The following is a 27,027-nucleotide window of genomic DNA, read 5'->3' on the forward strand; positions in this document are numbered from 1 at the left end:
TTTGTAATCTATTTCTTTATTTCTTTATTTGGCCCGACGGCGGGTGTTGGTAGGATAAGAGCTCATGGAGAAGACTTATCTTCAAGCGCACGTCTGTCATCTGCTGCCGCAGACAGAGTGCTCTTTCATTCGCTCCAGTGAAAGAGGGTTCACAGAGATTTAGGGGCCGGCATTGTTTGTGCTCTGCGATGCTTAATCACTTTTGATTGGACACCATATTAAAACTTGGGCTCTAGACGGAGAGAACAGGCTCTTCATCCAAAACGAGTGCCCGTCCTCCACAAAAAGGTGGGATGACGGAGACAATGGCAGGCTGACAGTTCAGCCAAGAGATGGAGGAGATCTGGAGTGAAGGTCTGCACCTTAGTCACCAAATATACTGCCTGCACGAGACGAAACAGGCATCTGTCGATTTATTTATACTGTCATTTTCTTATTCTCACTGAAAAAAAGAAATGTATACAACAAAAAAACAGCATATAGACTTAGAGGTTCCCCAGATTTGCCTCCAATGTCTTATCTTTCCTCGAGCTCAAGGAGTAAGATGGCGGCTTATTCCTAAAGCACTCCACTTTCCCACACACAACCCCTGCACTCCATTTCACTGCAGCGCTGATTACACATAGTGTTTACATATTCCATAGAGCACTGTGACAGAGATAAACCTCTCCTGATGCTTATCCCCTGGCCACAATGTGGAAACCACTAAGATATAATGTAAACCAAACGTCGCAGCTGCCCTTTCATGTCTGAAGTGCCAGTTCTGCGTGCTGAGCGAGAACTTTGAGAGCTTGGCTTTAAGTGGCATTGGTTAAAATGAAGTTAAAACCATCAGACTTTTTACTCCTTTAATGACGTTGGCAAGCTCCTTTCATAAGTGTATTTTCAGACATTGCAGTCGGTAGCGCAGAAACACAAGGGTGGAGGTACTTCAGCTGAAAAAGCTTTGAATGATTTTTCAAAAACACACATTTAAACTCTTTAACCGGCTTGTTTCTCTGGATAATTGATTGTGGAAAGTTTGAATAGCTTGAGGAATATCTGACATACATAGCTTTGAGTTTCGGGAATGAGGCAAGGGATAGGCCTTTGATATGAAATGTGATTAATGATCCGCACATCAGCTAAACAGGGGAGCGTTCCCCATAAAGTAGGTTGTGGGATTATACAGGGGGCTGCACTCGAAGGACGTCTTCTTGGCATTACGGCTCTCCTGTGGCTCCCGAGTATCGCTGTCACTCTCCTCGGCGCAGTGCGGTGTGTGCGCATGTTATCACTCTTGAGGTCCTTCGCAGTAAATGTGTCACAGAGAAATTGCATCGGCCTAAAAATACCCTCGCGTGCACATTTCCCATCGTCTCACATTTGGGTTGCGGAGCGTCTTGGGCCGTTCAGGAGCCGGCGCTGTGTTAGTCCCTGCAGCCAGGAGTGAAACTCAACGGCTGAAATCATCAAGACGCTCAAATGTTTGGCAGTATTGTTCCAGTCTTCTGTCTGAGAGGATGAACTTGCTCCGAGTTGACGTAAACACACACGATGGCCTTTTTACAGTTGCAGTGTAATCTATAGGTTCCTCCACAGCACCTGCAACACACCCCTGTTTTATGAAGTGCTGTAGAGAGCCAGTGTTTGCCGCAGGGCTACTGCTCAGCATACATAACCTGCTATCAGCACACACACACACACACACACACACACACACACACACACACACACACACACTGTCATACCCTTACAGTTGACTTTACAGAACAGACTGTACTATCGTTGCCAAGGTTAACTAAGGGAAATGAGGTTCTTCATTAATAAGTCGAGCCGGTTTGTAGCGCACCACAGATCCTCCTCTTACAAGTCTTATTGTTGCGTCCTTTAACTGCAGTAATTTATGAGCCGCTCTAACTATGAGGATGTCTTCACAGCTTTGACAGCCTTGTTTTCTCTCTGCTCTGCATCGGCTCCAAGTTGCCTCCATAAATCTAAAACTAATCCACCAAGTGCGAGCTCATCCCTCTTAATTTGTTTGCCCCGCTTTACGTCCACGAAGATGTTCTCCAGTGACATCTAAGCCATCACGTTGCCAACCCCAAGTGGCTCCTAATGCTCCGACTGATTCGCCTCTATAGCTGCTTTGATGCTCTCTTTATCATGTTCGACGGGGGCTATTTTCCCCCTCCCCCTCTTGTTTACGAAAAAAAAAGGGGCCCGATAAGGCCTTCAGTGCCCAGAGCTGAACTTGCAGTCTGCTGCTTGGCCACTTGGGCAAAGCTGAGGCCTACTTTAATCAAGACATGAGAATGACCCACTTCATCTTATGCTAATTTGTTTTCTTTTTTGGAAAATTAGCCGAGACGAGCTGTGAAGAAATGTTTCTGCTCCTTTTTAATGCGCTTATATCAAAGTGATATCTGTGCATTGAAGAAAGCTATGCTGGCGTAATTCCTCTGAGGCTTTTAACTTTTTACATACGCTGGTTTTCCGTAGCGTTGGATTACTTTGCGGGGCTGTTTGTATGAACGCAGGGCCTAATCTGTTGTAAAGCACAGACGTGGCCCTTTTTTACGAGGTGCTAATGGCCTGCTAATTCTTGGGGAAAGGCAAAGTGACCAATTCCTTCGGCTGAGTGTTTACTACCTATTGCCCTCTGACCCCTCTCTGTCAGGGTGAAGTCAGACGCAAGTTGTTGTTCCGGCACAAGAGACGTGTTTACATTCTTCTCTGACATGTTGATTTTACACTCCTCGATGCTGCATACCATCACATTAGACATTACTGAGCACTGAAGTGATTTATGGCCGTGAATGATATTTTTATATTTGTATTTGATATTATAAATTGACTGTTGCTAGACTTATGTGAGACAGTGTCAAAGTCTGGAGTGTGAAGGGCGGCTGGTTATTTTCTGGTTGTTGTTTGATCTGTTAAATGTCAGAAAATGGTGAATCAGAACAAAATGTTCCCCAGAGCCAGTGATGACAGTGAAGCTCGTCAGTTTATGGTCAGAGAAGAGCAAAGACACCAGATAATATTCACAGTGAGTGAAGTTTCAGGTGTACAATAATGACCAGTACAAGATGCGTTACATTTACGCCACACATGGCGACCAACTATGACCTCAGAGGTTATGCTGCTGAATCAGCAACTCTCTAAATCTTGCCGTATCATCTCTCAAACCTGTGAATCCAAACTCTCCGTATCATTCAATTAGCTAATAGCCCGTCGTCCCTTCTTCCCAGCAAGTCCTCAGATGTATTTACTAGGCCTTGTTGTCTTTATGGCTTCCTCTGGTGAAACGTGCGTAAATAGCGGTGGATAAAACGAGAGGTGATTTAGTGGCCTCGCCACAATGCGCCCTGCTCCGGCCGCCGCTTCCTACCTTTGTGTGGTGGAGGGCTCAGGGGTGCGGCAGCGGATACATGGCCCAGGTCCCGGCAGGCTCCGAGGAGGGAAGGAAACCTGGTGTCAAAGGCGATCGCTTGCTGCTTCTGTTATCTGAGCAACAGCCGCCCGCAGTACGACTCAGAGAGGTGCAGACGCTGAACGTGTTATTAGGCACACTGTTAGCTGCATCCATAAAATGTTATGTTTTCTTTTATTAGACTTTAGAGCATCTATGGGCAACTGAAAAAATAAAGCGTTTGTCACAGTGAAAGCAGCAAGAAAAGCGAGTCAAGTGGGAAGCGTGTTGCGTGTGGACTGCTGCTGCATGCTTTCTTTCTCCTGCTGCACTCTGCACAGGCCTCTCCTGTAACCTTGAGAGAAGCCCGCGCAGGCCCCCAAGTTCAACGAGTGCATGAGGCATATTTTCGCTGAGCGTGCTTGGACCGCCCCACTAAACCCCTCGACCCCCCCCCACCCACCACCCCCACCTCCCTCCTCACCATACATACAGCTTTTTTTTCCTCCTCCCCTCCTCCTAAAGAGGACTCCCTGTAGGCCTCGCCTTTCACAGCGCCTGCAAAGGAAATACATTATGTGTAAAAAGAATTCCATATGGTGTCATATGATCTGTGTAATTCTCTCTCAATTGATAAAAAAAAAAAAAAAAGTCACCTTGTATGCACAATTCTGTCCTTTGTGGAAGGAACTGAAGCCTCTATGCTGTGTGTACTTCTTGTACAACTTCTTTCCTGCTAGTTATAAACAGATATATGAAACTACAAGTACTGAGCTCCACCCACACAGTCAACATGTCTTAGTTAATTAAAAATACTTGCTGAAAGAAAGCAGTTCGACCAGCTCAACATGGAGCAGTTGATTACGACTGATCAGTTCCTCCTTCCTTGATAAATACCTGGAAGTCAGCTGCAGCCAGTTTTTCTGGAGGTGTGTCTGACATCAGCTGTACAGTGAGGCCTCCTGCCTTGGCTGAGGGGGAGAGTCTGTGGCAGTCCTACGGGTAGGCTGTTCCAGGTACGCCCTGCCAAGTTCAAGTGGCTTGGACCAAGCCCCGCGCCGCAAATGGGAAGTGTTTCTGCAGGGCTGCCAACCTTATGAGGGCTGCAAATGCAATGATCCCGTCGTGCCGTCAGTGTCAGGCAATAGATACTGTTTTCTCTATGCACAGTCACTCCGACAGGCCCTCAGGAGGATTAGAAAAACATAGGAAAGTAGAGATGTATATATGTAGATGCGTGCCAGGAGGGGGGATTACGGACTCGGCTTCGGTGGTGGCCCTTTGATATTCCCTCCAGTTCCCGTGATGCAACCCTGTGGCGAGTATCAGGAGATCGTGTTTTCACGGCCTTCTGACTGATTCCACGCTGGAATCAGTGCAGCTCGCAGGATGATAAATGTATAGCCTTTGTGTCGGCTCCTTTGTGTTTGCTCGTATGGGTAGGCTGTAGTATTGTGATTATTCTGGGTGGAAGTCAGCGATATGATATAGATTTTTTTTAGGAGGAAAGAAAGGGTAAGTACGCTCAGTGAAGGGTAATTTTAACAAACCGGATCGTTTCTCAGACAAAGCAAAACCCCCTGGAAACACTAACAATCACTACGAGTGAAAACAGCGTATATTTCTGTTAACATCTGACTCCACCACAAAGAGTTTTCAAGCTACTTGCAGCAGTCTCGGCGGGGGTTCAGGGAAGTAGTTGTGATGAGCGAAGAAATCAAGTGACATTGAAATAGAAACAGGAGGCCGCTCGTTCTATAGTCTGCTGCTCAAGGACGAAACCTGCCAGAGACATTAAACATAAACAGAACTCGCCACGCTCGCCTTCCTGAGCTGAACCAGGACAGAACAGGAACTGCCTCCCTCCTCATCCTCCTACGGCCTTTACCCCAACCCTGTTTGCCCTCCCACCCACCCCTGATCTCAGTGAATGAACTTTTGGCATCCCAGATAAAGTGAAAACAACATGCTTGGGCAAGTGGAAAGCAGGGGCTGTGGGAGCTGGCTGTGAGACGGGTGTAAAGGCCCCCGCGGTGTGGCCCTGAGTGGACAAATCCTAGCAGGCTGAGGAAGTGGAGGAAGCAGTGCTGGGAGGGTTATATGGGTTGGTGGGAGGCGTGCAGGCGGGCGGGTTACAGGGAAAAGCGGCAAAAGGGGAATTCCTGTTCCTGAACTGAAAAGTGATGGAAAAAGTGACTGCTAGATCTCGCTCATGCCGCTCCATGTCAAAACAGCCGACTGCTGCCGTCATCTGTGCAAATATTTCAAGAGATTATGGTTCGAGAGCCTCGTGGGAAAGACTGAAGCAGCGCCGAGAGGACAAACTTACTTAAACTCGCTTTAGCAGAAATCCTTCCCTTCTTAACTTTTATCAGAGAGAGAATGTAACCACAAAACCACATTATGCAAAGTACCTGCAAACAAACAGAAACCTGCTCGGTGAGGCTGTATGATATACGTCTTTGTTCAGCGTATCATCCTCACATTTTGGCAACAACCCAGAAATAATTTGGAAACAAAGGCTCTTTAGATTCTCGTCCTAAATAGCGAGGGAGGACCGGGCTTGCCATGCCTGAGGACACGCTGCATGCATACCGCGTACACACCTTTGTTTCATACAGTGTGCTCAATATGAACACAGTTTCACAGTAAATACACAATATCTCAATACTTGCAGTGCGTAATGGTGTATTCCCCAAACCAGAGCAGCTGCTGATGTAATGTGTTCGAACCATGTGACCAAACACTGTCTGCGGCCACCTCGCTGGATGCCAGCGCCGCTCCAACATTGTTTATGACTCCTAAACAACAGAATATGAAATTAATTTAGCGCCTCTCCTCTTCCCACTGTAAACCGGCGCTGTGCAACCAAACCACATGTTGTTATTGCTGCAGTGGCAGAGGGGGCTGCCCCAGCAGGCCTTAGTAGCACAGAACAGATTCGCTCTCTGTTTTTTTGCCAGGAATGTGGAATCAAGTTCTCTCTCACTCTCTGGCTGTGAATACTTGCTTAAGTGTGATTTATAAATCGTAGGCCTGTGGTGTGGCGAAGGGAATGCTCCGTTAAAACCTGAGAGATTAGATTTGCATTTTGATCTCCTGTAAGACCGAGATGTTTTGTCATGATTATGTGGTGCTTTGTTGTGGTATGTGACGGGCTGTTGACTGCATTGAGTCTCTGGATGTTTGTGTTTGAATTGTGCATCTGGGACCTACAACCGCGAAGCGCAGAGATGGTTTGCACCTTAACTGCTGTTAGCTGGAGATCTCCAGACAGTTGGAGGGTCCTGACGGAGCAGAGGAGCTTCACCGTCTCTGGATGGCTGCCAACACTCTGACCTTGTGGCGGGCACAGACGCTGTCACTCCCTCTTGAGTTATGTGAGAACCTGTTTTATGACGCTGTTTCTTTAAACCAGCGCTCTGCGTCTGACTACGGCTCACCAAGTGAGCGCTTACCTGGTGCTGAGATTCCACGAGAACCACCAACATGTTTCTTTATAAGACTGGTGGTTTCGGTGAAATTACTCCTGTAATTTCCCTTGTTGCCCTAAAACCTTCTCTCCCTGGTCTTGTGCCAGCGGAGACACCCGAACCCCACTCCCTCAGCAAACCCTCCTGCCCCCCAGCCTCGATTCCCCGTGGATGCTTTGATTCGGGCCGGCTCTGACTGGGGGCCTCTGAAAGCCCCGTCTCCAGGCTCATTAACAGGAAAGGAGGGGTTTTACTGGCCATGCGGCAGGCAGCCGACATTTACACCACCAACAAGCTACTACATCGGCCTGCTGGATCTGAACAGCATTCACCCGAAAGAGTTAAGACATCTTTCCATCATTACTGCACTATTACGAGTAGGAAGTTCAGAAAGGTGTGGGCATTATTAGAAGTGAGGCTCTTAAAGATTGGTCTACACCTTGCGAGAAAGTGCCGTGCTTTCACACATGGTAGACAAGTAATAACTAATCCACATGTAGGATGTCTGCACAGAGCACAAAAGATGCAGAGGTGCTTCCTGCCGTACCTCCAGACTACAGAGCAGCTTGTTTCCTCAGGCTGGGAAACTCCTGAACTCATTCATTCAACCTTCCACCATAAAAACAATGTTTTTATTGTGTAGAATAAAGGGACTGCGACTTGCATTTCATTGTGCAACCCTCTGTTGCAGAAGGACAAACACATTTCCCTTCATCAGAAATTGAATTCCAATTTAAATCAGGAATTAGCAGATGAAAGAGTGAGCAAACAAGATTAGAAGTTCAACCAGACATTTGATCAGAGTTTGGACTTACAGTGGACTGGATAAGTATCGGGTGCTGATACTGACGTAAGCCACTAATCGGATATTAGACTGATGTCACTTATCCACGTACCGATCCAGATTCCACAGTCTGATGTTAATATGTAGTAATGAAATCTTAAACACAGGATGTAGCACAAATATTAAATTAATCACTGATTACATTTTTTAGTAGTCCCAGTTTTTTTGTTTGAGTTAGTGTGAACCCACTGCAACATGAGATTCAAACAGTCTTCAGATGAGTGATGATGAAATGTGTTAAAAGCTGATATTCTGGTGTTGTGTCGGTGTCAGCAGATATCTAAACTCAGGTCCTGGAATCAGACACACATGTCCGTTATCAGTCTCCTTGATTTTCAAATAGTTGGTCTCAGTACCTGCCCTGACCAGCTGGCATGATCAGAACTGAAGGAGAGATAAGTTAGAAACAAGATTCCGGTTTGATAACCAGACAGTTTTGATCTCCGCGATGCCTGACTGAGGAGAGCAGATGACGCAGCAGCAGCACAGTAGCCTGGATGGTATAGAAGAAAGCTACAAGACTGTATTCATTTGCACCTGCCGCTTCATTCCCTACTGGAGTTGTAATGGCAAAAATAAACTGGCTCGACATCTGTTGGCAATGTCAGTAGTCTGTTTTTATGCTTGTAATGACACATTAAACTCTGTGGTTGCTTCTCTCCCCCTCTCTCCACCCTATGTCCCGTTCCAGGGGAGCAGTGCCAGCAAAATCGTCTGAATGAGTGCAAGCTTTGTTTTTCTTTGTCTGTTTTGGGCCAAGATCTGGTCTTAGATGTGGTGGCATTCTATGATCGGATAATTCCTTCCACGTCACCAGTTCAAGGTGTGTGTGTGTGTGTGTGTGTGTGTGAGCTCGTGCTGTGTTTGTGTGCGTTTTACCGCTGCTCGCTTGGCAGAGCTCAGGGAGTGCAAACAGTGGCAATGGGTGGCAGGGATCCTCAGTGGCCTCTCGCCCAGCTGGAGGAAAGCCATTTGCCCTGCGAGGGAGCACCCAGTCGCCCTGGCTCAGCCGCCGCTCTCGCCAGTGGGAACTCCTCTTGGCTGAGGCCTGATGCCGTCGTAGGCGCTGACAATCACTGACACATCACTGGCAGAGGCCTCGCAGACGCACATTACACAGGGCTGAGTCAAAATTAAGTGACTTTGCCTTTTGAGATTGTAACGAAGAGAAAAAAAGCTGATTCTTTTCATGTGGAGATATCAAAACTGAAAAACAGTGACACAGAACAAGAGCTCTCTGCAACTTCAATATTTTCACTTTAATCACTTTAATTGAATTCAAAGTAGTTTTGTAAATTGACTTTGATTGGAATTCGTTGTCAAATACAATTGAATCTCTTGTGGGGTAAAGCTGTCAGGGTGTTAATGTGGTTGGTGTGAGATAAAGATTTAGGTACCACTGCAGTTCTAACTGTGCTGCCTTATCAGTACCGACCAGAACACCATCAAATACATGAATGAAACAACACATCGGTTCAGTCACAAACTCCGCCAGCTGCAAGTCACCAATCTGGGAGCGTGTTTCAGATGTTTCTCAGAAAGGTTGGTCTGAAAATCCAAACAGTGGATTGTTTCTGAACTGGATGTGTGCGTCAGTGTGGAAGTTGAAAGGAAGTTGGCGGCTAAAACCAGTTAAGCCTTGCTAGTATCACAACCAGGCTGTCCCTGAACTATGATCTGTGGGCCAACTCGCCTCTCTGGGGAGAGTGGGGAATTTCCCAGACCCCTGAACACCCCCACCATCTCTCATTCCCTCTGCACCAGCACCAGCACCACCCCCCTCCACCTCCCTCCAGACCAGTCGAGACGTGCAGGTTTGAACCCTCTCACTGTGTTTCTGGCCTCCCATGCCCGTTGCCACTCAAGCAGCAGGGGTCCAGTGCATTTGTCTCATAATTATCCGACTGGATAGGGGGGTTCTGAAGATGAAAGAGGCGAATCACAGAGCTCCTCTGTCAAAGGTCTGTCTGCCTGACTGGGGGGTTTTGGATCTATCTCCCTTGTCCTCTCTCTCTCTCTCCCTCTCCCTCGCTCTCGCAGCATCCACCGCCCACCCCTCCACCTCTCCTCCATCGCACACAGTCTTACTTTTCCTCAAGAGCTGCCTCCACAGAGCATAATCGCCGACAGTGAACGCTCGTGCACGGCCCCCCCCTCTACCAGCCACCCCGCTGATTCATTCACAACTACAAAACTGCAGAAATACCCCCCACCCTCACATCCTGAAAGACTTCAGACTCTCTTCTTTTTTTTTTATCCCCCCCCTCACATGCTCCGCCCACCATCGGCTAGCCGCCCACCTCACCCCCCCGTCCCTCATCCGCCTCCTCTTTTCTCCTCTCCACCCTCCCCACCACCACCTTTCTCCTTCTTCTCCTCTTAACTACTGGCTAGGAGTTAATGGACTGTTTTGGCTAGTCTCCAGACGGTGAGTGTCACCTCATTAGCCTATAGCGGCTCGCTCCCAGACTGCTCCTTGTGTGTGTGTGTGTGTGTGTGTGTGTGTGTAGGAGGAGGACTACAACGACGGAATGTCATTGGTCTACCCCCCCCCCCCCCACCCTCCCACCACACACCCCTTACCCTCTGCCTCTCCCCTTCCCACCACTACAATGAATGAGAAAACACGCATGCATAATTAAATCTATAGTCTCGTCCTCACTCCACCCTCCCGTCCCTCCTTCCTCCACCGCCGTGCATTAAAAAAACAAAACAAAACAAAACAAAAAAACGCTCCTGCTTGGAAGTTTGCCACTGTGAACTAAAAAAAAAAAAAAAAAAAGAAGCGGTGTCTTCGAACCAGAGAGATGTGGCCAACCTTCCACCCTCACATGGACCTATTCTCTTTCACCCCCAGCCCGTCGAATGGCAGGGTGGCAACAGCGGGCGAATGTAAATGCCACCCGGTCCTGCCAGTCAATTACGCCGCAACAAAGCTAATTGTTTGTTTGGCGCATACCAAAAAGATGCCGAGGTTGGCCATTGATGGGCCCATTGTTTCAACGCAGATGCAAAGTTCTTTTTTTCTCACAGGCCAGACTTGACGCTGATTAAACTCGTGAATGATGAGACCTCACTTTCAGAAAATCGGCTAATCCGCGCGGTCGTTATAAGTGTCAACTATTTTAGGGGCTACTTCTGAGACTTCTTTTCATTATCAGGGAATCTGTTAATCTTTTTTTCAATTAATCAGTTAGTTTAGTCTGTGAGAAAAAAAAAACTGTCCAAACATGCCCGGCACTATTTCCCACATCCCAAAATGAAGCGCTCAAATCGCTGGTTTTGACTCAGCAACAGCCTGAAATCCAAAGATATTTAATTTTAATTAATAAAAAGGGAGAAAAGTTTCAAATCTTTCCATTTAGGAAACTAAAAAGTTTGGAATTTTGCATTATTAATGACGTGCATCTTTATTAAAGGGGCAGTGTGTTGTTTTGGAGAATAAATTCAAACCCAGAATTTTGATATTTACAATATTAATGTGATGATGCAAACTGAAATATTATCTTATTAGTTTGAAGCTTGACAGGTGGCGGGGTCCGCCAAATACAAAACAAAGTAAGGCATAAATAAAATCTTTCTCCTCTGATTAAATTTCCTCCTTAAAATTGCACAGTGCACTTAAAGATGATCAGAAGCGTTAGAGGTTGACTCCCCTTCCATCTGCGTATTGATTGATTGATAACTGTTTCAGCACAAGTCGTTTTGCTAATCATACATGGACGTGGCTGCAGCACTAAATAAGATGGATGCTGCCAGGTGCCGCGCAGGAGATAGAAACTTTGGGCAGCGAGCTGGGAGGAAAGTGACGGGAGTAAGGAGGAATAAAAAGGGATACAGAAAGAGGAAAAAGACAAAAAAAAGGAATGTGATAAAAAAGCGAAAGGCCACATTGTGAGAGAAGGACAAACGGCGAGCGAGTGGGAGGAGGTGGAAACATTAAGTGGGGCGCAGAGTGCTGACTGGAGGCCGGCCTGCTCATTTTTCATGGGACAGATGAGCCAGTGTGTCGCGTTGTGTCGTGTAGTTTGTCTGCAGCTCGGCCGCCGACTGCATCGCACATGTACAGCACGGATCAGCTCGCCGCGGGACGCTGCGTGTGTGCCCTGTTTGTGCATGCATGTATGTCAGCGTGTGTGTGTGTGTGTGTGTGTGTGTGTGTGAAACACAGCGAGGACTCGGTGCTGCCTTTGAGTTGCTTTTGTGTTTTAATGCACAGTATATGCGTCCGTTTAGAGGTGGGTAAACTTTATTCCACAAATTAAAAGGTGGCGAAGTTGAATTTCGATGGGTTAACCCTCATCTGCATCCTTGGTTTTGTGGTTGTGTATCCTTTTGTGCTTGCCAGGTTCTTCCTTCTCCTCTCCCGGGCCGGTGTGGCTAATGATCCGTCAGGCCATTCAGTCCCTTGTTCAAGGCCCACTCGCCACTGAATGCGCTCCCTCCCCGTCCACACTGTTTGGTGACCTCAATGAGGAGCCTGTTGTCCTCCCGGCTCGGTTAAAATGCTCTCCTCTTTTCACTGCCGTGAGAGTTTACTGAGGAGAAGGCACAGACGCTCGGCGGACAGAAAGAGTTGCCCGCTCCTCGCCTGGCATTAGTATGCACCGATTAGAAACAAACACACACCGACGATCCACACACACACACACACACACACACACACACCGAGGTGGCGGCAACGAGAGAGAGATGCACTCGCACTAAGGGAGATAGGACACACACACACACACACATACACACACACTCACTGTATGGCTTCTCATTGTTCTTGTCTGGGCTGGGATCCCACTTGATTCCATAAGTCTCAAAACCCTGACAGTCCTACTGTGTGTGTGTGTGTGTGTGTGTGTGTGTGTGTGTGTGTGTGTGTGTGTGTGTGTGTCCCCTCCTGCTCTATTGAACAAGCCTGTGGTGTCTGGCTTGGAGAAAAGAAGGCAAAATGTCATTGTTCTCACAGACGTTTCAACTTTGCCCCTCTCACTTTCTCCCTCTCTTTCGCCTTAGTGTGTGTGTGTGTGTGTGTGTGTGTGTGTGTGTGTGTGTGTGTGTGTGTGTGTGTGTATGTAACTCATCCTACTGTACCTGCATTCCCCGTCAGTGGCGGTCATTTGATAGGGTAGCTATCCGGATTACCAGGTGCACCTCTAAGCCAATAAGAAATACTTGCCTTGTTCCAATTATGAGATAATCATTACAGTGTCACACAGTGTATGGGCACCACAGGCGGAGCGTAGTCATAGTTTGTCAAAGGGAACACAATCCTATCCGTTACTGTCTGTGCCGAGGTATCACTGATAATAAACCCGAGAGGTCATACAGGAGGCCGTTTTCTGCTGGGTTCAACAGATAAAGTGCTTAAAACCAGGAAGTTGTTCATTTGAAGCTCATCCTCCGTACGAGACAATGCCGCAACCAAGATGGCGTCCAGTTTCGCTTCACCGTCGGCGTCAATATCACTCTGTTTTCGGTCAGGTCAGGTGCCAGCCCTACGCAGAGCGCCACGCAGGAGTCCAGGGTGAGGGGGGCCTTGGATGCCAGAATTTGGTGTGTGTGTGTGTGTGTGTGTGTGTGTGTGTGTGTGTGTGTGTGTGTGTGTGTGTGTGCGGGAGGGGTCGGCGGCAGCAGGGGGGGGGGGGGCATCGCCAGTTGGCAGGCTGGCACACAATGGCTGGCACGATAAGATCCTCCCTCTTCTGCGGGCAGATTTCCTCGCCCATATCTTTTGTTTGGCTTGTTTGGGTTGCGGCTCATCCCGATAAAGGCCACTTTGTTTAGACAACAAAGCGCGAGGGAGGGAGAGAAGAGAGAGATAGAGAGACAAAGACAGAGAAACAGAGAGAGCGAGAGAGAGAGAGAGAGGGATGGGGGGCATTAAGAAAAGGCGGCAAAGGGGGTAGAGAGCCAACACAGATGGAGACATTAAAAGAAGAGAGAGAGTTAAGTGTTTAAAAAAAAAAAAAAGAGGGAGATATGAGAAAAGAATCAAGAAGATATAGTGTTCACTTATCACCGGATAAGACGATATCTCTGCAGATACACTCTGAATGGTAGATATACACAGAGACGGGGATGAAAAGATACAATAGAGGACGGATAGTGTTGCAGGAGCGGGGGACAGCGATAGACTGATAGCAGGAGGAGGAGAAAAGGAGGAGATGTGGAGAAGGGAGCAGGTTCTGCCGGCTGCTGGAAGCCGGCCCGAGCAGTGTGAGCTCATCCACAAAAGCTGCGAATGATAGAAACCAGGAGCACAGGAGGACACGGGACAGAGTACACACACATGCACATTCCACACCCGCACATGTACGGCCATCTATGCATACTGTCAAGACTTGCATGACCCCACACACACACACACACACACACACACACATATATATATATATATATATATATATTCTGGCTGTGCATCTCCAAGGAAGGACAAAGTGGAGTCTCCTGCAGCGGAACTGGAAAGAAAAGCAGGAGGACACTGAGCAGAAAGTCTGCTCGGCCACATCAAATATTTACTCAGGAGCAGCTGTATTGTCGAAACATTACGCATCGGAGCTGCTCCGTAATTAGGTCGATATTTTCTGCCCCCTCTCCCTCTCTCTGTTTCCCTACTTCTCCGGGAGTCCACCCCTCTCCACCTCTCCTCCACTCTCCCCTCCCCTCGCCTCCCCAGGCTGCTGAAATGCGTCTTGGCTCGGGACCCATGCCTCTGGCAGCCAGAGTGCTATACATGTGCACAGAACCCCGCTCGGCATAAAATGGCTGCCAGACAGGCTTCTCCTCCTGAAATGTCGACAGCGGTATGCATCTGCAGGGTGTGCGTGTCGCGCGTGCGCACTGTTTTTTTGTGGAGGGTATCTGTACGTGTCTGCAAGTGTTTGCGGGCTGGGGAGCGTGCACCGCCACCGTCCAAGAAAAAAAAAAAAAAAAAAAGAAAGTTTCCCCAAACTATGTGGCTAATTTAATCCACACTGTGTGTGTATGTGCATGTGTGTTCCACGATTTAGTGGGAACAGAATGGGTATCATGCCAAAAAACGAGAGGGTGGGTTAGGGAGAGAGTGTGTGAGTGTTTTAGTGATTATAAAATCCAGGCGAGCAACACACTTGGGCGTGGAGAAACCTCACAAGCACTGAGAAACTTTCTTGCCGAGCCAGTTTTCTGTTGCCATTACCCCTAATTACCCTAATCGTTACAGTGGTATGATAAGTATCCCACCGGACGAGAAGGTGTAAGAACTCGTGGACACATCCAAAATACCCACAAGCCCTCACTGCCCCCCCCCCCCTTTTTTTTTTTGCTGAGTAACAGCAGATAATCTGATTCATACGTGGTACAGTTTTTTTTCACTTCCTTCATGAACCGGTTTGTTTATTTAAACAAGTGGCCGGGACGAAGGGTGCCAAGAAATGTTGTTTTTGGAAAAGGGCCTTGTGTGTACGTGCGTGTTTGTGAGTGTGTGTGTGTGTGTGTGTGTGTGTGTGTGTGTGTGTGTGGTGTCTGGGCTTGCGATCGAGCCCTGCCAAGCTCCCAGGGCAGAGCCCAGCCTCCTCGACCGCAACTGTTTATTTACAGGTTACACTACTGTTTATTTGAAGACTATCGGATTGGCCGGGCTTCTGCACAGGACACCTTCAGATACGGATCCCAGACCTCAGGCTCCTGATATCACACTTCTTTAATTTATTTCTCTGCTGACTTTTTTTTTTAAATTCACGCCCAGTTTATCTGCGCTTGATTCCAACCTTTTGTAATCTGCCTTTGATGATTTAAAATTGGGGCTTAATCTAAATACCTGTTGAGTCATAACAGGGATTAGATCTCAAATAAAGCGTGTAGTGGATGTAATCACACTCAGGGCCTGACAAATGTGCAAACACTCTTCTAAACAATGTAATCACCCTGAAAGAGACGACGGAGCACGAAGCTGCCCTCTTTGGGTCAAAGGTAAAATGTAATGCAACAGGGGGAGGTGTTTCCAGCTCCGGTGCAGGCCTGGCAGATGCGCCATATGCTTGCATCCCACCTTGAGTCATCCAGGTGGTCTCTCCTGGTGCTACAGTGGGGCCTCATGCTGGAGGATGCTGCCTGGGATCTCTAATTGCCACCGCCATCTGCTCTTTTTGTCATGGCTGCCTGTTCAGCCATCGAACAACAAGAAGAAGAAGGGAAGGAAAAGACACAGAACTGTGATCCGATCGAAATGAAAAGCGGCGCACCTCTCCCACCTCCACCTCCTCGCTCCGTCTCTCCCCTCAGCCTCCCCTCTCTCTCTCTCTCTCTCTCTCTCTCTCTCTCTCTCTTCGGTCTCTCTTCCCCCTCCACACCCGTTTCTTCCCCTCTCAGCAGTTCTCAGGGCGCGAGCGTAGACTTGGCAGTCGTAACTAGACTGATGGATGACTCTGAAAGTGGCATGGGGGGGGGGGGCGGGAGAAGACATGGAGACAAGGCCACTGAGCTCCCTGCAATCACTTTATGGACATGTGCTGTGCCAAATCCACACAAACCTCCAACCGCCCACAAAAGCTGCTTCGCACACTGTGTGTGTGTGTGTGTGTGTGTGTGTGTGTGTGTGTGTGTGTGTGTGTAGGGCGAATGAAACTTGCAATGCCAACAACTTGTGCACAACTTCGAAAGTGATGCAGCACTGAAATGATTAAGTGAAACCTAATCTACAGCAGCTTTAATAATTCTTTAGCTGTGATTTATCAAAGACAAATGCTAATTATTTGTTGTTCCAGCGTCTCTAACGTGAAGATTTGCAGCTGTTCTCTGTTGTGTATCACTGTAAGTTTAATATATTTTTGGGGGGTTTTTGGATTGTTGATCAGACAAAACAAGCGATTTGACGACCTCACCGTGGGCTCTGGGAGGCTTTCTGCAGTCGACGATGAAATCATTCTGCGCGAGCTTTCTGTGTGTGCATGTTTCAGACATATTTAGGAAGCAGAGCTCAGGTACACTGTAGGACCACATCTTGTACGTTACTTGTTTTTAGGGCTGAATCCTGAAACGAGGGGGATTTTTTTTTCTCCTTAACGTATGGTCCCGTTCCCTCCCTTCTTTGTCATTGTTGAGCCCCGGCCAAGAACATTCTGTTTTTGCAGCGCTGTTTAATAGTCAAATTCAGGAGAGGGGGAACAAGAGAGAGAGAGAGAGAGGGGGAGAGAGACAGAGAGAGAGAACGAGAAAGGGAATAAATCTTTCAACTTTTTTTCTTCTCTCTTTCCTTCTGTAACGCAGCTCATGAGAGCTGCGGCAGGAAAAGGGGGTGTTGTTGCGAGGCGAGGGTATCTGAGTTCACTGTCTTTAGCTTCTCGTCTCGGCTCTCTCGCGTTAGATGATAATCTCCCTGCTGGTTCTCATCGGGCCCTCTCTGTGGCGGGGCATGTGTGGGCCTGGGCCACTTTGAATCATTATGGGGGTCCACTCAGACGCTGCTGTTCGCCGTTTGGCGTGGCAGCAGTTCAGTTCTGCACCATGTGTGATCGCAGGGCCTCGCTATGTTGAGTCACTTGTTTTTCTTTTTCCAGCATGCAGGATTTTCTACAGTTGATTTTGATCTTTGCAGTGCAGAGACAAAGGCACCTGTGCCAGTCAGAGATGAGCCAGTGCAGGAGGAATGATAGGTTGGAGGTAAAAGACGTCAGTCCGGGACAACTCATACCAAAGCCTGCACGCCGTAGCCGGTGGAAAGAATTCCACACATGTTTCCTCGCATTTCCTCCGCCCCTCCTGTCTTCTCTCTACGTTTTTTGTTCTGTGTGCTCGTACCTCGCACAGCAGGACCGAACACATTCTGTATCCTCCCCCAGCCCCGCTTTGAAAAATTACCCAGAGGTCTGCCTGTAAAAAACTTTTCAGCTATCCTGTGTCAGACACCGAGTGCTTTCCTTCTTTTTTCCAGCCCTCCCATTAACGATAATGCTGTTCAAACAAGACTGTCTTGTTTAATGTACAGCGGTTGCGCTCGCCTCCGCTGGTTAGATAAGGAAATAAACATTAGTCACAGAGGAAGTCATGAAATGCACTTTGTCTGATCGAGGGTCTTGACAGAAGTTGCTTTAGGTTTGATAACAGAGCGTTTCTGATAAACAGAGTGAGAGTTTTATTTTTATTTAACTCATCATAAATCACACGATACAGCCGCCAAACCTGCAGGAAATAATCAATGCTGACAAGGAAACTGTCTCACTGAGATGGTGTGTTGCTGTCTGAAGCTACAGTATACTGTCATGCTATACTAATCCCCCCCTCCGTCTCTCTGTGTGTTTGCAGACTCGCAGCAGTCAGGAAGTCCCAGTAACAATGAGCCAGGCAAGAACCCTCTTCCAGGTATGTACAGTAGCAGCCGTCCTCGCTCCTCCCTCCTGTCATCGCTCTATTGTTCCCGAGCAGCTCGCCCACTATGTACACCGCAACTTACCTAGTTTAAATACTGTTGATCTGCCGTGAACTCGGTGACTTGTAGTCCCTCGGCTGTAAACATGCTAACTGCAGCGCAGCAGCCGGAGGCAGCGTTTGACTCGTCCTTTGTGTTGTCTGATCCGGGGTCAACTATATTCCAGAAATAACAAAAACATGAACTTTCCAGCTATAAGTGATTTTTAAGTGAGTTGAACTGTATAAAAAGGAACCAACGGTGCAAACTAGATAAACTGAATTAGCACACTTGCTGTAAATAATAAAAAAAAAGGCCAGAGTTTTTAATTTTTCATGGGCTGAGGAGGAATCAAATTTAATTGGATCATTAAATTTGGATCGTCATCATCCCAGTGGCAGCATCAAACACAGCGTGAAAAACAAACAGAGAGAGAGACGGAGACACTAACGACCTGGAGTGGAAATGTGACTACATATTGCACCTTTGGCTCAGAACTGAGTGCATCAAGGTGAGCCAGCAATGCTGAGCAGCTGGAGAATATTCTCTGACAGTGCTGTTGTTCCCCCGGACTGACCCGCGCTGTGTCGTCACAATGTTGGAATGAAAATAGTTTGAGAAGTATAATTAGTTTTCTACCTCAAGAGCAGGGCCTGCCGACGCAGGTGCCAAGGAAAACATGCTAGCGAGCCAATGACTCAGGCCTTGGAGGCCCTCCGCAGTGGCACTGTTCCCTGCAAAAGCCGTCGGCCTCGCTGGAGACATGAAGCTTTGTAGGTGCCAATCGAGCCGCCCGCCTATCTGTCTGGCACGGCCCGGCTGCCCTTGGCACCGCATCAAAGACAAGCCGGAGTCATTTGGGTGTCAATAACTCGTCTGGCTGTTTTACTTGACTGACAGCCTCTGATTAGTGTTGCATCGTCCTCACAGAACGCCACAAACACGTCAACACTGCAAGAAAACGTCATTTCTTGTGTCTAAAAATAGTTTTCTGAAAACAGGAAGTTTATTAACGTTTGAAGGAGTCACGCAGCCTGACATTTCAAAATGATCTGTGTCATCACGCCGCAGTAAGTGACTCTTTAAGGTGCTCCCTCAGAGCAACACTGTCGATAGTGGTTTTAAGTTTTATTCGAGTATTTGACGGACGCGACTGTGTGTCACCTGTCACACCTGTCCTGTTACTCTTTGGTGTGCCGCACTGAGTGATCTGTTACTGTCAACATCACACAGGAAATATGCGGAGATGAAGATGAATATGATCTTTCGATGAGAGAAAGACGAGCCTGAAAAACACTGGATGAAACAGGAAACGTAGTTTATAGTAGTTTATTGTCTTTATTATCTTAAGCCTTTTGTTTCTGCATGAGTTTGTGTTCTCTTCTATTTAAAACATACTAGAAATAAAAGTAAAAGAAAGAAACTTGTGGAGCACCTGAAAACAAGAAATAAAGATTTTGTTTCTGGGTTTCAGACTGAAAGAAAACATTGTTTGTTTCCATATTTTATTCTAAAGATAACATCTTATTGATATGTATTTAAAACTACATTTTTTAATGAAAAGAAAATAAACAAAAATGATTAATAGTTCATCTAAAATTATGCAGATTGGTTGAGAATAATTGTAGAAACTTTAATTCTGTGTGTATCATGATTTGTGTGAAACATGAAATAAATAACAAGCATGATGATGATTTCCTGTGTGTCTGTGTCCACAGTCTACTTGGAAGACAGCTTCATCAAATCAGGAGTCTTCAGTGTTACAGAACTGGTGCGAGTGTCCAGAAGTGAGTACAAACACAGCCGTCTGTGCTTTTCCTCTACGCCCACGCAGGTGTTTGTCAGTTAGTCCTTCAGCTATCATTGGAGCGATTAGACGTCTGCTCAGGTCGACGCTGGGCGGAGCTTTTCCAGGAATCACATGAGGGCACCAAAGTCCCTTCGCCTGCAAGAATGTTGAAGGTGCAAGTTTTCCTGCCCTAACAGGTGCAGCCCAGTCAGTGTGAGTCAGTTAGTCCTTAGCAGCCATGAGAAGAGGTGCGATCAGGTAGTTTGTTGGTGTGCAGAGACTTTAACTCTGTCCTCAGACTCATGCGCTCGGCTGGAAAGCATCTCAGTCGCTGATTTGTGAGACTAACCGTGCATTTCCTCCTACCAGCTTTCCCACAAATCCCCCCCGTCTTTGTATTTACTGAAATCCACCATGCAGCTGCGGTGTGGTAAATCCAGTTTGGCCAGTCGCTTCTTGAAGCCGTCTCTGCGAGCCTGCGTGCATCTGTATAGACATGTCTGCCGTCTGCAAAAAGCCGTTGACAGTTGTTCTTCCAGGAGGCCTCTCGCGTCTCACAGCCGAGGGCACCCCGAGGCGCCGTTTACCTGCGCTGCCTCTGAGCCCAGGCTGTAACTGTGGAACGTGCCTGAGGTGCACAACGACTCCAGTCAGCCGCAGCGACCTGTGTTTAAAGCAAGCGTACCTGTGCTGTGCTGTCGGGGTGCTGCTGGTGTGTAGTTCTTGTTGGGAGCTGCAGTCAGTGTCTGTCTGAACTGGATGTAGAGTCGGTTTCACCTCGCGACAAATGAATCAATGGCATTAAAATAACAATAAACACATAAACTCTGTCTGCTCTGTAAAGTAATGTAGAGCTGAAACAAGATTTAATCGTTTCACTCATTTTTCAAGAAATGTTCAACAATCGCTTCTTAAAGGGGTAAAATGTAAAAAAGATTGAATTTAAAATAATTGAAAATCAACTAAAATAAGAGTTTTGATGTCATTCCAGTTTCAGCTGGGAGAAGTGTGCAAGCAGAGAGTCCGTCCAACTCTACCAGCTTTTTGAGTCTTATCAATAAATATGAAAACTCACAGAATGTCAGGAAAATAAATTATTACACATTATATTAAAGTTTTGACGAGCTAAGCTGCCTCGTTAACTCTTTTCTTGTCATTTTATGAGAGCTAATGAAGAGTTTAACTTCTTTTGATTGGACTGAAGAAGCTGTGGGCTCTGGGAAATTTCACAACACTACGAATACTTGTAAAAAAAACATACTGAGGATAAACTGATAGTGAAAATAATAGAGACAGGCAGAAGAAAAGTACATTTGTGAATGAATCCCTACGACGTCCAGCTATTAAACTGAGACTTTTTAGTTCCTCTGAAAAGCAAAAAAACTTTGGTTTCTGTGTACCTGCTGCATCAGAGTGTTTGTGATGTCGGAGTGCAGATCTGCTCGTCCTGACTGTCTCACACATCGTGCTTTGAAAGGCAGAAGCTGCTGGTTTCCCTGCTCAGACGCTGAATATCTTCTGAAGGCTGTGTTTTTGTTTAGTGTTTAATTTGCCCCCTGACCAGATGGCCGCTGCGCCGCCGTGTTTGCTCTCATGTGACCGAGCCCCGGTTTCACTGAAGTCGAGCTGGAATTTTAAAAAGGTCGACGGACACACAGGAATTGTCACTCACTCAGCCGGTCACTCCCCGGGAAGATATCTAAGCAGCCGCTTGTCCGTCATCGCGCCTCTCTGCCGACTCTCCAGCCTGTTGAGACATTCTTTGAAGTCCATCAAAGGGAGCTGCCGAGTTCAAGGCTGACTTGCAATCCAGCGTTTCGACGAGGACACTCATTAATGCAACAGGAGCCTCGACTGCGAGTGCGAAAATATTTTGTCAACAGAAAACGTGGGCATGCACGGGCACATGAAACTCAGGGAGGACAATACACTTTCTCTCACCGTCTCCTACAGAAAGATGAGCTACTGCGTGCAGAATCAGTGTGGCACATTATTTGTGTTGTTTTTTTAGCTTAAGATTCAAAGCGGAGATTATTAACTGAGATGACGGGGCAGGCCGGCCAAGTGGCATCACAAATATCAGGCCGAGCCAAGAAGAGCCAAACAGAGAAAGCGGCACAGAGAGATGGTTTTGGGGGGAGGAGGGAGGGATCCTCGTCCATGAATGAAAAAAAAACTCAAAACAATGGTGTTGCATTCAGCGTCCTCGGGCCGGATGCATTCCTCCACAGACAGCACGGTATGGGTAGCAGCGGGTAGGGGCCTTTGCCAGGGCTGCAGCGGGCTGCCAGGGCGGAGGCTGGCGGAGGGATCGTGCCAGTGGTGAACCTCAGACCACAACAGACGGCGCCACACACTCCATCCTCTCATCGACTCCAAACCAACCAACCGCTCGAGCTGCAGGCTGCCTCGCGGGCCACACACTGCAGAGAGAGACACACAGAGAGACAGAGGATGGGTGGTGAACTCCTTTTGTTCTGTAAACACTGGCCCGGCCTCCCCTGAAACAGAATCCCTCACCTTGACCGCAGGGAGAAAAACAACACCTTTTGCGCTGTAAATCAGTTGGAGAGGAGAGTGCTGAGTGTTAAACAGGACCGGAGAGGAGGAAGAAAATGATGACGACGACTGTGAGTTTGGCTTCATCTGACTTGTGATAGAGTGAGGCTCGATCGCAGCGTCCGGTCAGAACCTGAACCTGAGAGTAGTAACCGAGTCCGAGTCAGGACCGGCCCGTGTTCCTAAATATTTGACCCAGTCTGGCCTGTCGGGTCTCAACGCTCTGCTCTACATGTTCTAATAAACAAAACAACGGCCTGCTTTGCATACCTGATAACACACTCTGCAACCAGAAACACCTCTCTCTTCGTTATATATTGACATTATTTTCATATTTTCATGATTTATTGATCAGCTGTTTGTCTGAAAAATGTCAAGAAAATGTGAAAAATGCTTGTCAACATTTTTCACAGCACTAAAGGAGGTTTTCAAAATGCTTCTCTCGTCCAAGCGACCGTCCAAAAACCCAGAGACGTCATAAAAGACAAAGTGAATGAAAAACATGTTGCTTGCTTGCTTGAAAAATGACTGAAAAGATTAATAGATTATCAACATAATATCTTTCATCTGACTAATAGATTCAGTGGCTAAACACTGCAGATCTAAACTGGACTAATAATTAGAAGAAGAAGGAGAAAATGCAGCTCTGGTGAACTTCAGCCTCCAGCACTTTGTGAAGCAGTGACTTGTTAATCACAGCACTCAGCAGAAACGCCTGTAATGGTCAGAGACAGTTAACCTGTGAACGGGGAGCGCTTAATTTGATACACAGGGCCTCTAAACACAAAGCATCAATAACAGTCCGTCAAGCTGTTGTGCAATTAATTGTGCGTCTCCAGATGCAGAAGTCTGCAAACACTGCTGACATTGAACTCCTTGTGTTGCAGCGATCTGCAGCCTGACTGTCTGTCTTTGTTTGCTGTGTGTCCTCTGCAGTGCCCATCACCCACGGTGCAGCGGTAAACTTCTCCATGGCCGACATGCCCAGCCAGCCCTACTATCACGACCTGAACTCCAGCGTGGGGCTGCATCGCTCCCTGTCCTCCCCGCCCGGCAGGTCAGGACAACTTACAGCAACGAAACAAACTTCTGGGACCAAGTCCATCTATTGTAACATCATAGCAGATGTTGTATTCTTTTATGATATTATTACGAGCATGGAAATGTCTCAGTGAAGTTCAGTCGAGGACAGAGTTTGACCTGTGACCAGCGTATCTCTTTATATGGAGCTGAATTAACCACTTGATGGGATGTTTACTTCAACTGTCAAATACATTTTTGGAAATAGAATTATTCACTTGTCAAGAGTTATTTGAGAAGATAGAAACATAGCTAAAATATAGTTAGATTAGCATTGAAACCTCTAAAACACACGTATAACATGAGATTTTGTTTGTTTAGTCAGAAAAAAAGTAAACTAATAGTTTCTTTTCTTATCTTTAGAAAGCTCCAGTCTTACTGTTTTACCCCCTTTCCAGTCTTTATGCTAAGCTAAGCTAAGCCAACCATCTCCTTGCATTAGCTTTATATTTATCATACAGAAATAAGAGTGATATCAATCTTCTGGCAACAGGAAGTGAATAAGTGTATATTTAAAATAAAACAAGCAGTGGTGGAAGAAACACTCAGATCTCATATTTACGTAAAAGTACAATAAACATTTATTAACTACACAAAAAGTACAATAATTATTATTATTCAAAAAATACAATGAAAATATACTTAATACACAAAAGATACAATAAATATATACTTGTTATACAAAAGGCCCGATTAAAAAAAAAGTTAGAATTTTACCCTGGAGATCATCTTATTTAATCCATAATATGTCATCATAATATATATTTATTGTCTACATTTTGTGTTATTCATATGAATCTGCAGGACCAGGACAGTTTGGACACCATCCAAGCTGCTTGAATCACTTTACCCAGATCTGATGGCTGTAGTCCACCCCAGTGGGATTATTTAAGTTTTATCCTTAAGATTATTGGTTGTGGTTTATTTACCACATGCTCCAACTTTTGTACACAAACATGGACATAATAATGGTACAAAACGATGTGAATTAACTTGTAAGTTATTAATAAGTGAAGTGGAGTGAAATGTAAATGATTATCCCCTGATATGTAGTTTATAAAGTAGCTGAAATTGAAACTATAATCTTCTCCATGTCCACAGCAAAAGGCCCAAAACCGTCAACATGGACGAGAACATGGACACCAGCCCGACGGGACCGGACTTCTACTCGTCACCCAGCTCACCAGCCAGCAGTCGGGCCAACTGGCACGATCGAGACGGAGGTGATTCTCCTGTTTTTATTGGAGCGCTTTTTATTTACCTGTGAGAGTCAGTGACGGCCTCCATCTCTTCTTACAGTTACACAAACACTCAGTCAGGAGCGGCTCTGTGCCGCTCAGACGATGCAGCTTGTTGACAGAACGTAACCAGGGATCAGACGGCGCTCCGTCCTCATGGCATGCAAATAGATCCGATCAGAACACGCACCTCGTGTTGTTTTCTAACAAGCAGCTGAACTGTCTTCACGCTCAGCTTCTGTACATCACTGCTGCCACCCGTTTCACTGCGGATGTACTGCATCTGGTTTCCCTGTGTGAACCTGCTCAACCCTTTTAAAATACATACCATGACAGAGATAGCTGCAGGCATGGGCAGTCATATAAATGTTTAAACCCATTTGAACTGCCGTCTGAATGTAAATCTGTATTCTCTCACACCTGTCGCTCGCACAAAGGAAGCATCAGATCCTGCTGAGCCGAGCGTTCGCCCCGAGAACAAACTGTTCCAGCTGAAATTCACAACTCTAAAAAAAACCCAAAAACTGAAGGCGCCCCTTTCATTTCTGCTCAGCTTTGTAAATTGAGTTTGACTTTCCTACAAGAACAAGTTGTGAGTGGATCCACACACAGACAGTTGAAACAGCTTCCAAGCGACTGTTAGGGAGAGATTCCTATTTATAACCCCGCGGGGAGGACGCGTCAGATGATCTCTCCTCAGGAAATCAGGCTATACATCTTGGCTGAACTTGAGAGAACGTCCCCATCCGTGGAGTTCTGATGATCGTGAGCCAGCTTTTAAAAAGACGCAGGACTAGTTAGAGGGGAATTAAGAGGTAAAGCTGGCCTAATGAGCTCATTCATAGAGCTTACTGGATCCAGGAAAGAAAAGGGAAAAAGGTGGAGGTGTGTGTATGGAGCACTCCAGCGTGCTGTCTTGCATGGCTGTTTTGAAGGCGAGATCCTCACGGGACAGCTTGCATGTCTCATTACGTTTGTCTCCCGGTGCAGAGCCGAGCCCGTCACCCTTTTAATTAAGGCCTCACTGTCCCGTGTTTCCGGATCAGTCTCACTCTCTGCTGACTGCTTTCCACACTCTGCTGCCCGCACAGACTCCTGATTTTACTCAAGGAGGTCACAGGAAACATTTGTTTGACTGTGAGAGAGAGAAAAATCATTTCCTCATTAAGACTCTCCTTGTTTTATTATTTTTTAAAAACATTTTTAGTGTAATAAGTTGGAAAGCTGAAAGAGGGAAACACCAGATGACACACGCGAGACAACAGCACTGGTGGGATCCGACCACAGCCCAATGTGGCTACATGAAATTTTAGCCTGTCCCGTCGCACATGGCCTGGGAGCTCTGCTCGGAGTAAACTTAGACACTCCGGGCGAGGAGAAAGGAAAAGCAGTGGGTAGGAAACTCTCCAAAGACAGCCATTATTCTGTCAGGAGAGAATAAATGAGAAGTGGTGTGATATTAAACCCATATGAGGCCTCCCAAGTGCCAAGCGGTCATTTCTCGCACATGGTTGTCGTTCAGTGAAAACCTCACCCTGCAGACGGTTTCTCTCTGAGCGGAAGAAACCGATTCTATTTCTGAAGAGTTTTTTAACACGGAGGTAAAAATGTGTCTGTTTGAACCAGACAGAGAAAAATAATTAGTTTCTAGTTTCTTTCTTAAAAACACCAGATAAACAAACTCTCTCTGTTTCCATGACTGAACAAACAAGCGGACCTGAGAGGACGACACAGTTTCACACTGTTGTACTTTGTTTGTTTATATGTGGCGGACCCCGCCATGTCTCTAGCTTCGAACAGTGTCCCGGTCGTATTTTCCTCTGAGAACAGCTTGTTTATTCACTGATGGAAAATCTAAATATTTCTGTGTTTGTATTATTCCATTCTTAATATTGTTAATATTAAAATTCTGAGTCTGAATTTCTCAGTACCACTTTAAACATGTTGGAAGTGTTTAATGTCTTGTAATCTAGTTGTCCGGTTTGGTTTCCTGAGGCAGCCCAGCTGATTCTCTGATGGATTTAATTAGCAGGGGAGAGGAAAAAAAAAAGCGCCAAAACTCTGAGAAATGTCCCATTTTGTACACGGAAACATTGAGCAGCGATATCAATCTTCTTCTCAGAGGTATTTCTGCCTCTGACACACAAAAAATGAAAGCACTTAAGCCTGTATCCTCTTGCAACCTCAGACTGGGAAATCCCCCTGAATTCCCGCCACCTTTTGTCGCTCTGTTTCTCTGGAGATGAGCGATTCTTCCCGTTGGATCCTTCCC

At 46.6% G+C, this 27,027-nt stretch overlaps 1 protein-coding gene across 8 annotated transcripts in view; it reads left to right on the forward strand.

Annotated features, from left to right (window-relative positions):
• Nucleotides 1-27,027, forward strand: part of LOC119027076 (nuclear factor 1 B-type-like) — a 68,086-nt gene that overhangs the window by 21,180 nt on the left and 19,879 nt on the right. For 6 of the 8 annotated variants that reach the window (XM_037111918.1, XM_037111919.1, XM_037111922.1 and 3 more), the window contains exons 3-6: nucleotides 17,987-18,043; nucleotides 19,808-19,876; nucleotides 23,374-23,494; nucleotides 24,619-24,740. In XM_037111918.1, coding sequence (XP_036967813.1) covers nucleotides 17,987-18,043; nucleotides 19,808-19,876; nucleotides 23,374-23,494; nucleotides 24,619-24,740 — 369 coding nt within the window. The remainder of the gene's footprint in view (nucleotides 1-17,986; nucleotides 18,044-19,807; nucleotides 19,877-23,373; nucleotides 23,495-24,618; nucleotides 24,741-27,027) is intronic. The other 2 variants (XM_037111920.1, XM_037111921.1) reach the window with 1 other exon arrangement.

This window comes from Acanthopagrus latus, chromosome 10 (assembly GCF_904848185.1).
Source record: "Acanthopagrus latus isolate v.2019 chromosome 10, fAcaLat1.1, whole genome shotgun sequence".
Classification (NCBI taxonomy): Eukaryota; Metazoa; Chordata; class Actinopteri; order Spariformes; family Sparidae; genus Acanthopagrus; species Acanthopagrus latus.